This window comes from Mauremys mutica, chromosome 1 (assembly GCF_020497125.1).
Source record: "Mauremys mutica isolate MM-2020 ecotype Southern chromosome 1, ASM2049712v1, whole genome shotgun sequence".
NCBI classification, from domain to species: domain Eukaryota; kingdom Metazoa; phylum Chordata; order Testudines; family Geoemydidae; genus Mauremys; species Mauremys mutica.
Window position 1 is genome coordinate 10,787,522 of NC_059072.1, and position 17,833 is coordinate 10,805,354.

At 39.3% G+C, this 17,833-nt stretch overlaps 1 protein-coding gene across 6 annotated transcripts in view; it reads right to left on the bottom strand.

The window, feature by feature from the left end:
- MKLN1 (muskelin 1) overlaps positions 1–17,833 on the bottom strand; it is a 169,585-nt gene that overhangs the window by 78,661 nt on the left and 73,091 nt on the right. For 5 of the 6 annotated variants that reach the window (XM_045028871.1, XM_045028886.1, XM_045028878.1 and 2 more), the window contains 3 exons: positions 11,200–11,392; positions 4,960–5,037; positions 4,119–4,184 (listed from right to left, as the gene is read on the bottom strand). In XM_045028871.1, coding sequence (XP_044884806.1) covers positions 4,119–4,184; positions 4,960–5,037; positions 11,200–11,392 — 337 coding nt within the window. Of the gene's footprint in view, positions 1–4,118; positions 4,185–4,959; positions 5,038–11,199; positions 11,396–17,833 lie in introns of all 6 variants that reach the window. The other variant, XM_045028903.1, reaches the window with a different exon arrangement.

The following is a 17,833-nucleotide window of genomic DNA, read 5'->3' on the forward strand; positions in this document are numbered from 1 at the left end:
AGATAATACTGCACAGTTCTTCTTTAGTGTCACCTGACCAGGGCCGCTTCCAGCTTTTTTTGTCGCGCCAAGTGGCAAAGAAAAAAACAAACAGATTGAGCTGCCGCCGAAGAGGAAGAAACAGAGTGAAGGACCCGCCGGCAAATTGCCACTGAAGACTAAAGCGGAGCGTTGGGCTGCTGCCGAAGACCCCGACGTGCCGCCCCTTTCTGTTGGCCGCCCCAGGCACCTGCCTCCTTCGCTGGTGCCTGGAGCCAGCCCTGCACCTGACAGTGAGAACCGGCATTCTCATGGCACTGTTGTAGTCGGAACTGCAAGATATTTATGTGCCAGATGCACTCAAGATTCATATGTCCCTTCATGCTTCAACCACCATTCCAGGGGACAAGCATCCATGCTGATGACTGGTTCTGCTCTATAAGAATCCAAAGCAGTATGGACTGACATGTTCATTTTCATTATCTGAGTCAGATGCCACCAGCAGAAGGTTGATTTTCTTTTTTGGTGGTTCGGGTTCTGTAGTTTCCGCATTGGAGTGTTGCTCTTTTATAACTTCTGAAAACATGCTCTACACCTCGCCCATCTCAGATTTTGGATGGCACTTCAGATTCTTAAACCTTGGGTCGAGTGCTGTAGCTATCTTTAGAACTCTCACATTGGTACCTTCTTGGCGTTTTGTGAAATCTACAGTGAAAGTGTTCTTAAAATGAACAAGATGTGCTGGGTCATCATGCGAGACTGCTATAACATGAAATATATGGCAGAATGCAGGTAAAACAGAGCAGGGGACATACAATTCTCCCCCAAGTAGTTCAATCACAAATTTAATTAACGCATTGTTTTTTAACAAGTGTCATCAGCGTGAAAGCATGTCCTCCAGAATGATGCCCCTTCATGTTTTGGCCATACGAATGTTTAGCATATCTGGCACAGAAATACCTTGCAATGTTGGCTACAAAAATGCCATACAAATGCCTGTTTTCACTTTCTGGTGACATTGTAAATAGGAAGAGGGCAGCTTTATCTCCTGTAAATGTAAACAAACTTGTTTGCCTTAGCGATTGGCTAAACAAGAAGTAGGACTGAGTGGGCTTATAGGCTCTGAAGTTTTACACCGTGTTGTTTTTCAGTGCAGTTATGTAACAAAAACAAAAATCTACATTTGTAAGTTGTACTTTCACAACAAAAAGATTGCACTACAGTACTTGTATGAGGTGAATTGAAGAATGCTATTTCTTCTCACTTTTACAGTGCAAATATTTATAATAAAAAATAATGCACTTATTTCAAATACAACACAGAATACAATATATATGAAAATGTAGAAAAACCATCCAAAATATTTAATAAATGTCAATTGGTATTTTATTGCTTAAGAGTGCAATTAAAACTGATTAATCACAACTATTTTTTTTAATTAATCACGAGTTAACTGCAATTAATCGACAGCCCTGGTTATTTTTAAACATATTCTGTCCTCATGCCCATGCACCTTAACTTGTTACAGCCTTCAACTCCCTATCTATACACCCACAACCAATAAAGCCACCCTGAGCTCCCCCAAATTTTCAATAATAATCCCACATTCCTCCTTGCCCCTCAAGGGGTATCACACTGTAGCTGGGGTATGATTTGCAGCTTGCACGGACATACCCACGGTACCTTTAATCTAGCTAGCCTGCTAAAAATAGTAGTGAAGATGCAGCAGGCAGCATAGGCTTCAGTGCAGGCATCACAAGTGAGTACCTACCCAGAGGGATGAAACAGGCTTGTGCAGCCTGCACTGCCATATCCTCACTGCTATTTTTCACAAGATGGCTAGATTAAAGCTAGTGCACGCACACAAGCTCCAAATTGCAGCCCAACCTGTGGTACAGATGTACCCAAAGGCTTGGCACTTGCCCCTCTCTCCCCACTAACTGTAAGTCACCTTTATTACTGTCATAAACAGTTAGTTAAGGGTTAAGGTTTTTTTCCTACCTGTAAAGGGTTAACAAGCAGTACCTGTGGACACCTGACCAGAGGACCAATCAGGGACAAGATATTTTCAAATCTCTGTGGAGGGAAGCCTTTGTCTGTGTTCTTTGTGTAAGTGTTCGTGCTCTCTTTGGATCTAAGAGAGGCCAGTCATGTCTCCAAGTTCTCCTGGAGTAGTTCCTACTATCCAATAGTGAGTATTAATTAGAAAGGCGGATTAGTCTTATAATTTAATTTCTACATTTGCAATTGTGTGTTTGCTGAAGGAAATTCTTTATTTCTGTTTGCTGTTACTTTGCTTTTACTGAGAAAGAAAGGAGGGGGGATTCTCTCCAGAGATTGATAAGTTTAGACCCTGTGTATTGTTCCATCTTGGTATTACAGAGACAGTTACTTTCTTTTTATTCTTTAATAAATCTTTTCTGTTAAGAACTTGGTTGATCTTTCCTTGGGTGGATTCTCAGGGAAAGGGGAGGAGGGAGGCATCCCTCTGTAGTTGGATCCCAGTATCTCTCCTAGGAAAAGGGAGGGGGGAGGAAGCAGGAGGGAATGGTTTATTTCTCCTAGGTGTAAGAACTCCATGGATTTGGGGCTCTTGGGATCCCCAAGGATTTTGGGGAAGGACTGTGTCCCAATACACGTACATTATTGGGTGGTGGCAGCTTTTACCAGATCTAAACTAGGATTTAAGTTTAGATAAATCCATGCAGGTCCCCATATTGGAACCCAACAGCTCCAAGTGGGGGTGAGACCTATGACAATTACATTGTATTAATCATCTGGGTTAGATGGGGAAAGGGTTAGAAACCATGTTTGTTAGGAGTATTTAAATAAGGAGTTGAGGGCAACACAAAGTCTTCTGACTGGTAACAGCAAGGTTAACCAGCAATTGGAGATAGTGTATGTTATGACATATCAACCTATCAAGATATGGTCAATCAAAACCCTGACCATCCTACTTGTATCCCCCTTTCCTTTATCTTTTGACAGACTAAGTTCGTTGGGGCAGGGACTGTACCATTCTTGTGTGTTTACACAGAACCTAACACTTTTCCCCTCCATAGCAGTGCACACACAGTAGCTACAGGGTAGGGATTTGTATATTTATTACAATTAGACAGCCACAGTGAAAAAGTTGTTACAAGGAGGAAGGAGAAAAATTGTTCTTAACCTCTGAGGACAGGACAAGAAGCAATGTTAAATTGCAAGTTTAGAATGGACATTAGGAAGTTTTTCCTAACTGTCAGGGTGGTTAAGCACTAGAATAAATTGCCTAGAGAGATTGTGGAATCTCCATCATTGCAGATTTTTAAGAGTAGGTTAGACAAACGACCATCAGGGATGGTCCAGATAATACTTAGTCCTGCCATGAGTGCAGGGGACTGGACTAGATGACCTCTCGAGGTCCCTTCCAGTTCTATGATTAGGCAAGTGGGTTTGGGGATTTCCTCTAACGCTTCCCATTCTCCATCCATTGTACTGTAGTTTAAATAAATTACCTAAAAAATTGAAACCAGCATGATTATACTGCATATTTTATTTGTCAAAATAATGCAGAATTTTAAAATGTTGTGCATAGTTTTTAATTTTTTGGTGCAGAATTCCCCCAGGAGTAAGTTCTTAGAAAAGTGGCGCTCATAGCACATGGCCAATCATTTTAAGACGAAGACGAAGAACGGTTTAGTTTTAAAGATCCCCAGGCCCCTTTCTCAGGAAAAAGCCCTGGCTCTTAATCAGAAGGTCTCTAGGTTATCAATGTGAGTTAGGGACCAGTAACACTTGGCTGAGATTGCTTCCAGCCTTCAGACCTGCAGCAGATAGGGGCGGAAAGGGCACCCATAACACACCCTCTCCCAACCAAAAGATCAGATCACCTACGGAAGAAGTCACTCCTGCATCACCAAAACAAGCAGCCTAAAATCTAGAAAAGTGGGCTAGGACTCCACAGAGGGAAAGCAGAACAACAATCTAGATGCACTAAGAGCAGAATTTTGTACCAACACTAATAGAAAAAAAGAATATACAAAGGAACTAAATATGTTTGCATATTTATAGCTGAGCTGGTACCAGCTCAATATAATTAAGTCCCAAAATAAAAATAGGACAGAACTTTCTTCTTAAAGAATAAAATGACCATTCACCTGTCTGTACATCAATGACCATCTGATGGCCTCCTCTCATTCCTGGTCTGCTGTCCTCTCCATCACCTTGTTAAAGACAAAGGAAAGATTTTTCTATTATACATGATTTTCTAAAAAAAATGTAATTCATTCATTCATGCCATATAAGCTGAGCAGAGGCAGCACAACTTAAATAGCCCAGAGTTCTTCAAACATTCAAAATATACATAGCAATTATCTGGAGAACAGTATGTTTATACTCAATGCAACCAAGATTTTTTTTTTTTATTGTCCAATTGCTTTTTGTATCTATCTTCCAGAGAAAAATCATTGTCATGTGTAAATTAGTGAACACAATGCTCTCTATCAGTACAGGGAGTGTCTTGCAAGAGGAGACCTTAACAGTCCCTGGATGTGAAAACATATCCTCAGGTCCATAAAAACTGAGCTTGAACCAACCTTTGCAGCCCCAACAGTGGGGACAGCCAAAGGCTAATTCAGCTCCCAGCATGGTAAAAAGCAGCCCCAGAATTGCTTGAAGACAAGTCAGCTGGAATGGCACCTTAAATGATATTCCACCACCCCAGAAAAGCCATCTTGTATAACTTTTGGTTTAAAGCTATTGTTCTGTGAACGGTTCCTTATTGAACTGTACATTCATGTACATTATTTTAGTATCTGAAGATAAATGCATTGTGCCAGAGTGAAAAGTAAATGACATCAGCTGCACCTGTAAAAAACAAGATTAAGCTGTCTTATAGCCTCCCTTTTATCACCTTCATGCACTGTATTCACCAACTACTATAGTGGCAATTACCAATGCATGGGTAACTTTAAAAAGTGTTTCCATTCAGACTCTTACCTTTGGTACTTTTGGGGATAATCTGACCCCAACGCGGTTTGTATTCCTGCTGACTGATGTACTGATTGAACAAGCCATCTGCAAACACAGAAAAACCAACTTATTGCTGCATGTAATGTTTGCACTTACATTATGCTGTAGCAGAACATTTTCAGATTAAAATAAGATGCTCTCATTCAAACCTAAGTACTACTCTAGAGCTCTCTTTGAACTGTCATATGCATGACAGTTATGAATAACATTTTCGTAAGTCATACCTTATTCAATTTGTATTTTGACAAAATAAAAAGAGTAAACATTAGTCACTACATCAATCAAGAATCAACCTGGCTTGACTGCCATGCCATGCCAGTTATCCATAAATCTCTAGCATGACATGTTTTAATTAAGAATGGGTTCCTATTTCCATTATTTAAACAAGGGAGGAAGTTGCAAGTGCTTATAAATTCAGCCATTTTAGCTCATGTTGAGCTGAAACTGGGTCAGATGGCGTCTCCAGAGCTTCATCTAGGAGAAAAAGGTGAAAGCAGACAGTTGTAAAAGAAAGGAAGAAACAGGCACTGGATCAAAACAGAAAAGTAAATTAGTCTTAAATCCCATCTCTCTCCTCAGTTTACCGGAGAGTGTTTTTGTGTTGGTGGCCCCTTTTTGGGGGGGGGGGGGGAAGAGGAGGGGGCAGAGATGCAAAAAGGGGACTGGGCTGTTGGGATCCCTGATAAAGCAGATTTGTACAGAGTATATACATACATACATACACACACACACTTCCTGAACCACACGATGAAGTTTATAAATCTAAACAAAAAACTAACACCCGCTTGTTCGTAGAGAGTGTGAGTGTGAAGACTGTCAGTCCTAGGAAGAGGGTGAGTACTTTTCCCCATTCAGGAGCCCAGGCATTTGGGGGTAAGGCAGGGACTTTAAAAGTTATGAACTTAGTTGATAGATGTCCACTTCCTAAAAAGACAGCTGCAAATTCAGAAGCGTATTACCCCAGATGCCTCTAAGTGGAAAAGTTAAAATCAAAACTGTATAAGCTCTAAATTACGTGTAGTACATGATGAACTTTCGCCACATCATATTTTTAATTTTCTTCTGGTCTTCATTTGTCAGGACTGAGATCTAGGTTTAATTAAAGGCTTAATTCTGCAAGTCAATGAGTGCTTCCTGGAAGAGGCTGAGCAAAAGGTTCTTAAGTCTGGTCTCCCCAACCAGTACACATCATTTACAAACTCAAACAAGAGTTACGTTGGTCAATTCTAGCTATAAAAGTTTCAAAAGTTTTCAGGCATTTTGATTCGCTCCAGAGATAGAACATATACTGTGCATGTGTTGTTTGACACTAGTAAAAAATTCCACGTTAACAGAATCAGTCCCATTTTACTAGCCACAAACCGGTAGGAAAAAAATAAATCATTCTTTTATGGAACATTAGGATGGTTTGGTCTTCAAGAAAGGAGCTTAACAGCAACATCAATCCCTTTGGCAGCGAACAGATAATTAGACACACAAAACAAGAGGATGAATTGCACCATATGACCTGAAAAGGGTGGTTTAACCTCTCTCCCATACTCAACACCCACGGGCTGCACTTGTCAAGACAGAACACTTCTCCCCTGCTGTGCCTTCAGCTTCTTTTAATAATGCTTCTTTTCTTCCATGGGACACTGGTTTGGAGATATTCCAGCTCTCTTCCCAGAAATGTTTCTTTCAGCTGGGAGCAGTTCCACATTCATTCTACTTGCGCTATAAATCAGCAGGGGCTTGTTTTGGAAGCTGAACCACTCACTAGTGGTTTGGCACATAGGAAGAAGGGGGCCTAGGTGGATTTCCTTCTGGGTATCTGATCTATTTCTAGTACCTTGCTCATAGTTCTTGTTTTATCAGCTAAGCTGACCTGACATGTTTGAAGAAAGAGACAATGTACTGCATAGGCCCGATGGAGGATCAGACCTAGGTCAGATTAGGTTTTTATCATCTGTTTCCAATCAAACAGTAACAGTGGTTTAGAATGATATTTTCAACTCCATCGCAGAAACAATTTTAAGAGCACTTAGTTTTAAAGGAAAAATCAGATTCCAGAGCCCATGAGGCCTTTCACACAGGCCAATGTCCACGTCTACTCTACAATTATGTCCAAAGAAGATGATTCATTATGTATCATTATCTATTAACTCCTTTACACCTACACTGTAATGCATTTTGCATATAGTAACATCCAACTCCTAGAGATCACAAGTTATTCATCAGTGAAGTACAATTTACTAATATTAGAGACTTTATTTTGTAAGCCAGTTCAATGTTATGTAGCAAGAGATTTTACAGAATAACTGAATGAAGGGAGTATGCATGGCTTAGTATTACCCCTCAAAACTGCAGTGTGTCTGAAGCTTCCAGGAAGATTCAACCATTCCCTTCTTATACACCCTAAGCACTTTGAGCACAGTCAACAAATATGATAAGACTTCTGGCTAGTGACTTAGTGGATGATCAAACATCAGATACTGACATGAACAAACAGCCAGATGGAGCACCTCCTTGAAAAAAAGTGAAACCAGAACACTACTTGTAGCTTGCACACAGAAATCTAATCTGTAAGTAGGTTTTGCAGTAGTTTCATGCAGTTCCATTAAGTAACTTGGATTCTGCATTTGCTGTACAGGAATATTAACCAGACTTGTCTGTCAGAGCGTAGGCTGTCTGGAAGATGCAGGAATGAATCCAAATGTGAGGTATGAGCTACATCTGAGAAGCAATGGAGATTTAGGGAACCTTTTAGTTCTGAGAGGAAGTCAGCCAGTTGCCAGAGTTTCAATATGCCCATTTTCTGAGCATAATGCGCATGAGGAAGTCCTAAGAATCTGTGGGAAGAGTGTGACTGCCTGCCAAAAAGTTCTCAAAAGAAATTATCCAGTGAGGTAGGGTGGAAGGCAGTGTTCAGCACTAGCAATACAAAAATCTACTTCTACTTCCACTAATCTTCATTCTCATCCATGCAGACCCATTCTTCCCGTCTAATACGGTGACGGCCTGCAAGAGGTATGGCATGTCACATTTTTAAACCCAGCATTACAAATATTTGCCCCCTTTTTTAAGTCAATTTGTGCTAAACTAACTCTGTGCGGCATCCCTGTTAAAGAAAAATGAAGTGGTGAAATGAGGTTAAGGCCATGAACCTCAAGATCAGCATGAGGTCAAAAGTTCATGTGCCCAGGTTTAAGCTATGTAATGGCCAGGAGAGTTCAGAGTCTCTGAAGGCCTTCAAAGTTAACTGGGCATTTGTATACATTTCTCTTTAAATGTACGTTTGCACAGCACTGGAAGTATACACAACACTATACTGACCAAAACAAACTTTTTTGAAAAGCTAATACATAGGACAAGGGTTCAGGAATGAAAAAGCCCCAAACTCTGCATATGAAGAAATTATTGTAGAAAGGTTTCACAAAAGTTTTAAGCAGCGAACCTGAGGAGAGTGAGGTGTACGAGAAGGCATTTCAAACACAGAAGACAGCATAATAGAGTAAAAAAGAGCATGTTGAGCAGGTAGTGGAGGAAGTCCAGAATGAAACATGGCAGACCAGAATCAAGATGTTTGGCCCTGAAGGCCAATGAAAGGAAGGATAGTCCAGTGGTTCTGGACACTAGCCTGGGACTCTGGAAGTACAGATTCAATTCCCTGCTCTGCCACAGATTTCCTGTGTGACCTCAGGCAAGTCACTTAATGTGCTTCAGGATAATACTACTTCCCTACTTCATAGGGATGTTGTGAGGATAACAACACACAAGTAATGCAGCTACACGAAGAAGGAAAGCTAGATGGCAAGATGGGTGAAAAGTAGGATTAAGGAGCAGCAACCTAATGTGAAAGCCAGGGGAAGCCAGCAAAGGGGTTCAGGGGTAATGTGGTCAAAGCAACAGAAGGGGAAGCAGTAAAGGATAAGCCGTGAGTAATGCAAGTTACACGAAACCAGGAGCTTCAGTTAGCCAGGTACTGGATAATAGGATTATATCGTAAAAGTATTGGTATCAGATTTAGAATACTCCTTCAGAATCAGTGACAGAATGTAGAATAGCATGTGTAAATAAAAATTCATGCTAAGTCATTCAAATAGATTGCTAGTGAAAGGAATAGCTCACTCTATAGTTATAATAAACTGGGACAAGAACAAAGGATGCAATGCCACAAAATGCTTAACATTGCAAGTATCAAGTTAACTACAGCTATGTCTACACTACCACTTATGCTGGTATAACTTATGTCGCTTGGAGTGTGAATCAGCCACCCTGTGAGCAACATAGTTACACTGACCTAAGTGCGGGTGTGGACAGTGCTAAGTCAGTGGGAGAACTTCTCCCATTGATGTAGCTACCATCACTCGTTGGGAATGGATTAATTAAATCGACAGAAAAGCTCTCTCTCATCAGCTTAGAGCAGGTACACTAGAGAGCTTACAGCGGCACAGCTGCATCAGTGCAGCTACGCCACTAAGCTCTCCAGCGTAGCCATAGCCTAACACCAGGTATAGACCAGAAACATTTGCTAACGTCAGTTTACAAAGTCCTTTTTTATTTTAAGCAAATTTCTGTATTGGGTAAAAGCTCTAGTGTAGACGCAATTATACCAACATGAAAGTGCCTTTCCCAGATTAGTTTATTTCACTCAAGGAACCAGTATACACTGCGTCCACTAGGAGCATTTGCCAGTATTGCTATAACAGTAAATCTCTTCTAGTGTAGACCTGGCCTAGAGCTAGACAGCCAGAGTATTTTTGCACATTGCATACGTGCAACTGAAGCAAGCAAGCAAGCAATTGTTCAAGGCCATTGCTCTATGCCAAGAGATGTCAGCAGCCAATGCAAACCTGACATTTAAAACTGTGTCAGGAACTAGGCAGGTTGACTGTTCATCACAAAAAAAAATTAAGCTGGAAAGCAACGGTGATTTGTTAACCAGTGAAATACTGGATCTAGGAATCTGTCATACTTGTCCTTTGCCAATACTTCTATGCCTGGATAAGCGGGAGAACGCTGCAGAAGTTATGAATCATTTGTTCAAGTAAGAAAAAGTACTCAAGTACTTCCTAGAAAAAGCACAAATCTAGAAGTCTGGAGAAAACAGAGCAGTCCCAGAGGAGTGGAAAGTAGCACAGCAAAATCCCACACAGTGAACAGAACATGCTATTTGATATACTTGATTTATAAAGGAGACACAAACTATGAGGCTATCTTTTGTTACCCTTCTTTTCACTCCCATGTACCCCAGGAACCAATCACTACTTTGATAAAAACTGCATTACTGATGTTGCCAGCAGGCACATACACACTTCTGGAAGTTGTGTTTATTAGCAGCTATTACAAAGCAGGAGAGTTTAGCCCAGAAGGACAAAACTCTGGGCTGGACTTGCCATCATGCTACATTGTTATTATGCCACCGAAGTCAAAGGAGTTACCCAAAGATTCTCTTTTTATTATGCCAGTATAAGTTTCACCTAGACAGAGCAAATGAACATAGAGCACAATACTGAGAGTCAGGAATTGCTGAGTTCTAACCATGGCTGTGCTCCAAGCTTGCTGTATAGGGCAAAGACACTTCAACTCTGCTACTCAAGCTCCCTCTGCACTCTAAATAAAGCTCTAAATAAGGGTTAATATTAAATTTATTTATAACAAATCTAGCCGCTGGGCCTCTGCTCCAAACGTCAGAGCCTGTCTCCCACTCTCACCTCAGAGTCTTCCTGTAAGCTGACTCCTATTACAAGGCATATTGTCCCTACACCCATTCACAAAGCCACTGCCTTCATTCAAATCCTTCCCAAAATTTTATTTCTGCTGTGTTGCCCAACTAGGTAGGTTTAAAAAGAACAATCCACTAAATTTAACAAAATCCACCATAATGAAGATATGGCCTTGTTAACTAGGTGAGTCTTACTGAAATCTTGTCATTCCCTTAAACAAAAGAGAAGTTGGGAGGAGTGTATTACCTTCTCTTGTAGTGTTATAACAAGGGAAAATGTTAGTAAGTCTTGTCAAGCTTTGCTAACTCTTCTCACGCAGAGCATAATCATGTGTCCAGCAAGAGCCTACAAGGCATCATGCTTCATATACTAAATAGCTCCCCTTACATAATGCAAAACAAAAGCTATCACAATACAGCTGTGTATATTTTAATGTACATTATGGAAAGAGTTTATACATCAATAGGCTTTCCAGACAAGATGCTGCTTTGGATTCACTTACCATTTACAGCTTTTTCTATCAATTCTTCACAAGCATCAAAGTCTCCTTTCAGCACTAGTTTGTCATGCAGATCTGTCAACATTGGGTGCTCTAGCGCAATCTTGGTTTTCTTCTGCAGTGATTCAAAAGCCTCAGTGTAGTTGTGCTGGCGAAAATGCTTTAGACATAGACGAATGGCTTCCTGTTCACGGTACTACTGGAACACAAGAAAACCTATGAGAAGGGTAGATTTCCCTGGCTGGTACTAGCAGTAATTTCTTACAAATTTGTTGGGATGACAGGGAAGTGGAAGCTCTCATACATATTGCATATGTTAACTGTTCATAGCCTACAAATCTATACTAAACATAATATACTTTCCATGGCATCTGCCTCCCAAGGAGATGAGACAAAAACATTGTGCTATTTCTTTCTTTAAGATAATTTAATTTTTTGATACAGTTACAAGATGTGATTGCACACTTCACCACAAAACCAAATCTTTAAAATCACTGCCATTCCTTTTCTCTCTCTTTGGTCTTACTGCTGCTGAATTCTACGCGAAAATGGAAAAAAGTGGAAAAAACCCTTCACTCCCAAAGTTATGCAAGCGTCATACAATCATAAATTATATAACAGAATACTTTAGAACGGTAAGTAGGTCACAGCTTCTCTAAGCCAAAGAGCATAAGGGAAGAGTATTAAACAGGAATATATACTATATACACACACAATGACCATTAGTCGCCATTACTTGAAAACAAAGACAAAAAGCATGAAAACCCATAGCCTCAAAAGCCCAGCTGTCTTGCATAACTGTATTTGGAAAAAACTGGTGTGCATGCCAAAACTAGCACTGCAGGCTATTCCCTCACACCAATTCCTCATCTCATCCCCCAGTATATCAATGCTGCCCACCTGCCATCCAACAGTGCAGGATTTTGACACTAGGGTCTGGAGGAGATCCAGTGACTTACAGTACCCAAAACTCAAAAAAACAGCATGCAGCATCTGAAAAAGCTACTGTTTTAGTTGTCAGAGAGGGGGAAGATATATCATCATTAGGGCTGTCAAGCGATTAAAAATATGAATCGCGATTAATCGCGCTGTTAAACAATAGAATACTATATAAAAATTGAATGTTTTTCACGTTTTTAAATATATTGATTACAATTACAACACAGAATACAAAGGGATAGCTCAGTGGTTTAAGCATTGGCCTGCTAAACCCAGGGTTGTGAGTTCAATCCTTGAAGGGGCCATTTAGGGACTTGGAGCAAAAATCTGTCTGGGGATTGGTCCTGCTTTGAGCAGGAGGTTGAGCTAGATGACCTCCTGAGGTCCCTTCCAACTCTGATATTCTATGATAACTCACTTTATATTTATTATTATAAATATTTGCACTGTAAAAATAAAATAGTATTTTTAATTCACTTAAGTACTGTAGTGCAATCTCTTTATCATGAAAGTTGAACTTACAAAAGTAGAATGTACAAAAATAACTGCATTCAAAAATAAAACAATGTAAAACTTTCGATCTTACAAGTCCATTCAGTCCTACTTCTTGTTCAGCCAATCATTAAAACAAGTTTGTTTACATTTGCAAAAGATAATGCTGCCTGCTTCTTGTTTACAATGTCACATGAATGTGAGAACAGGCGTTTGCATGGCACTCTTGTAGCCGGCGTCACAAGATATTTACATGCCAGATGCGCTGAAGATTCATGTGTCTCTTGATCCTTCAACCACCATTCCAGAGGACATGAATCCATGTTGATGATGGGTTCTGCTCAATAAGAATCCAAAGCAGTGCGGACTGACGCATGTTCATTTTCATCATTTGAGTCAGATGCCACCAGCACAAGGCTGATTTTCATCTTTGACGATTCGGGTTCTGTAGTTTCCGCATCAGAGTGTTGTTCTTTTAAGACTCCTGAAAGCATGCTCCACACCTTGCCCCTCTCTGGTTTTGGAAGGCACTTCAGATTCTTAAATCTTGGGTCTAATGCTGTAGCTAGCTTTAGAAATCTCACATTGGTACCTTCTTTACATTTTGTCAAATCTTCAGAGAAAGTGTTCTTAAAACGAACAACATGCTGGGTCATCATCCGAGACTGCTATAACATGAAATGTATGGAAGAATGCAGGTAAAACAGAGCAGAGGACATACCATTCCTCCCTCAAGGAGTTCAGTCACAAATTTAATTAACGTATAATTTTTTTTAACGAGCTTCATCAGCATGGAACCATGTCTTCTGGAATGGTGGTCAAAGCATGAAGGGGCATATGAATGTTTAGCATATCTGGCACGTAAATACCTTGCAATGCTAGCTACAAAAGTGCCATGTGAATGTCTGTTCCACTTTTAAGTGACATTGTAAATAAAAAGTGGGCAGCATTATCTCCCATCAATGTAAACAAATTTGTTTCTCTTAGCTAGTGGCTGAACAAGTAGCAGCACTGAGTGGACTTGTAGGCTGTAAAGTTTTACATTGTTTTATTTTTGAGTGCAGCTATGTAACCAAAAACATAAATCTACGTTTGTAAATTGTGTTTTCATGATAGAGAGATTGCGCTGTAGTATTTGTATGAGGTCAACTGAAAAATACTATTTCTTTTGCTGATCAGTGCAAATATTTGTAATAAAAATAATATAAAGTGAACACTGTACCATTTGTATTGTGTTGTAACTGAAATCAATGTATGTAAAAACGTAGAAAAGCACACACAATATTTAATTCATTTCAATTGGCATTCTATTGTTTAACAGTGCAATTAAAACTGCAACTAATCGCAATTAATTTTTAGTTAATCGCATGAGTTAACTGCGATTAATCGACAGCCCTAACTATCATTAGCTTTAAATATGGTAATAGCAATAATTAGATGGAAGGAATTTAGGGTGACATTTTCCAAAGTGTGTAAGCAACTTAGCACACCCACTTTCATTGAACTTGTGCTCCCATCTCTCTTTAATTAGATTACAAGTTTGGTAGTAAGGCATCTGACTAAAGTACCACATGACATTTTGATTAAAAAACTAGAATACAAAATTAACATGGCACACATGAAGTGGATTAAAAGATGGCTAATTAACAGGTCTCAAAATGTAACGGTAAATGAGGACTCATCATAAACAGGTGCATTTCTAATGGGATCATGTAGGGATCAGTTCTTATCCCTACACTATTTAACACAACCTGGAAGAAAAGAAAATCAGAGAGAAAGTTTGCAGATGACACAAAAATTGGGGGAGTAGTAAATAATGAAGAGAACAGATCTCTGATAAAGAGCAATATGGCTCACTTAGTAAGCAGGGCACAAGCAAACAATGCAAGTTTTAATATGGCTAAATGTAAAAGTATACATCTAGGAACAGGAACATACGCCCATACTTACAAGATGGAAGATTCTATCCTGGGAAGCAATGACTCTTAAAAGCTTTGAGAGCTGTGGTGGATAATCAACTGAACATGAGCTCCTGGTGTGATGCTGTGACTAAAGACCTAATAAAATCCTTGGAGACGTAAACAGGGGGATCTCAGGAGTAGAGAGGTTATTTTACCTCTGTATTTGGCAATGGTGCAACTTCTGCTGGAATACTCTGTCCAGTTTTGGTGCCCACATTTCAAGAAAGATATTGATAAATCAGAGAGGGTTTAGAGAAGAGCCATGAAAATGATTGAGGGGCTGGAGAACATGCTTTACAGTGAGACTCAAGGGAACAGTCTCTTTAGCTTAAAGACAAGGGTAAGTAGGGATTTAATCATAATCTATATGTGCCTTTATGGTGAACAAATATTTAATAATGGGCTGTTGAATCAAGCAGAGAAAAATCACAACATGTTCCAATGGCTAGAAGTTGAAATTAGACCAATTCAGATTATAAATAAAGGTGTGATTTTTTTTAAAACTCTCTGATTAACCATTGGAACAATTTACCAAGGGTCACAGTGGGTGCTCCGTCACTGGATATTTTTTAATTCCAATTTAAATTACAGGTATGCTTTTGTTCAAAAAGTAATTATTTTGGTGAAGTCCTATGGCCTGAGTTATACAGGTCAGACTAGAGATCACAATTGTTCCTTCTTACCTTGGAAGCTATGAATAAGTCACATGGGCACTTTTGAACATCCCACTGTTAGCCTTTATTATTGAGAAATATGCCAGCTTTATCGAATTTGATTTGGGTTTTATTCATTCACTATTAAAATTTCACCTTTTTGCCTCTTAAAATGTAGGTATCAAATATTGATAAATTTTATTTTAAACATATTTTCAGTAGGTGAAGTCAGTTTCTGTATTTTAGTATATGTTCAAAATGCCTAGAGTTGGATGAATTTTGACAAATTTTGTGACAAAAGGTTTACAAGTAGAAAGAAAATATCTACAATAGTCATAAGTGCAGTGTTTATCATTCTTAATCCAAAATTATTTGCAACAGTCATCTGTGAACTGGTAGTTACCTGAAAATGTTGGGAGTGAATGTTATCTGTGACTTTAAAAATCAACTACCAGCACATATGTGAAAGAGATTAAGTTGTGTGCTAACAAAAAAACACAGAACACTTACTGGAATATGCAAATAAAGCAAGAAGATCAGCTTCACAATATAGCTGACTGTATGAAAAAACAACATAGAATCATAGAAGATTAGGGTTGGAAGAGACCTCAGGAGTCCATCTAGTCCAACCCCCTGCTCAAAGCAGGACCTACCCCAACTAAACCATCAACTTAAAAACCTCTAAGGATGGAGATTCAACCACCTCTCTAGGTAACCCATTTCAATGCTTCACCATCCTCCCAGTGAAACAGTTTTTCCTAATATCCAACCTAGACCTCCCCCACTGCAACTTGAGACCATTACTCCTTGTTCTGTCATCTGTCACCACTGAGAACAGCCTAGCTCTATCCTCTTTGGAACCCCCTTTCAGGTAGTTGAAGGCTGCTATCAAATCCCCCCTCACTCTTCTGCAGACTAAATAAGCCCAGTTCCCTCAGCCTCTCCTCCTAAGTCATGTGCCCCAGACCCCTAATCATTTTTGTTGCCCTCCGCTGGACTCTCTCTAATTTGTCCACATCCTTTCTGTAGTGGGTGGGCCCTTTCCGGACACAGTACTCCTGATGTGGCTATATATACACACACACCATATAACATATACCATCTTGGTTTCTAAGAGTTATGATATTGTTTAGAACTTTAAAAGTGTTCACTTGTACATCAGTAAAATCTACCTAGTTTTAAAGTGAAACCTATATAGAAAATTCCTAAATTACTCAAGTGATGGAAGGATAAAAAAAGCAGACTGGAGCATATTCAACTCCCTAGTTTAGTCATAAGGCCAAATTCAACCCTGGTGTAACTCCTGAGGGCATGAATACATTTGATGTATTTAGTACATAAAGACTAAAATTAATGTTGGATGCTAATTTTGATGGTCAATATTTACAATGAAATGCCCCTAAGAGCATAAATGGTTATTTTAAAACACCAAGCAGAGTTCCAGCACGGCTTTTATTGGGAAAAGCTATGAGTACATTACACTCTTTATATATTTCATTGTCTCCCACCTTTCATGTTGCTCATTTTCTTAGACTGCAAGATCTTTTATACATGGACAGTGACCACATCTTCACTAGTACAGCAACTAGTATAACAGGGCCCCATTCCTGGTTTGGTCTTTTGGGTACTATTATTAAGACTCTACTTAACTTGCAATATTTGTGGAAATTGTGGATTCCACAATATTAAGCTTCCATCGCAATTTTGTCAGTGGGGGCCCTCGCTCTCAGCCCTGGATGGCCGACAGCGGAAAAAAATAGCTGAAAAATACTAATGACCTTATTATTTGTGGTAATAAAGTCCATTAAGGTCCATTACTACTTTCCTGCAATTTTCCATGGCTTGTCTGCAACTCAGCTGCAATTTTTTTTTGACAATCATCCCACAATTCAAGTAGCGCCTTAATCATTATATAAATAATGAAGACTATTTTTTACACCACTGTCAAGGTTCAAGTAGATGAGCCAGACTATATCTGTAGATTGGGTTTTAATAAACTTCTCATAATTAACAGAACAGGATAGGGAGACAAAAAAAGAAATCATGTTAAAAACAGTCCACTGCAGCTAACCTTAAAGTTTAAGTAGTATCAAAAGTGTTCTACTATTCACTAGCAAATGCAGGAACAAGAACAGGAAGTATACTCAAGCAAAAGCAAACTAGAAAAATGCTCTGATGTTGATGAGTGTGGTTAATTGAACCAGGAATTCTGAAGGGGAGTTTCTATTTATTTTTATTTTTTAAATATAAAACTTCATTTAGAGTCCATAAAAGCAACAGGGTTTGAGGCTGACCTATCAAAGTAAAGTATTATAAAGATGTAATGGCAACATTGAGAATTCAAGAACCTAGTGACAGGAAAAAGGACAGATGAAAGAGGAGGTGAAAAGTTGCATGGATTACTATTGGGATTGACCTTTATCAACCGTTATTGTTTCGGAAAAGAGACGAGGTCTGTGTGCATAAGTGCATGGACGCACACACACACTTTGTTGATGTTTTCTGTGTAAACTGCTCTCTTGTACACAAGACTTCAAATGATCAAATCTCACCATACTGACCAAAGACAAAAGTGTGTATGAAAACGTGTAC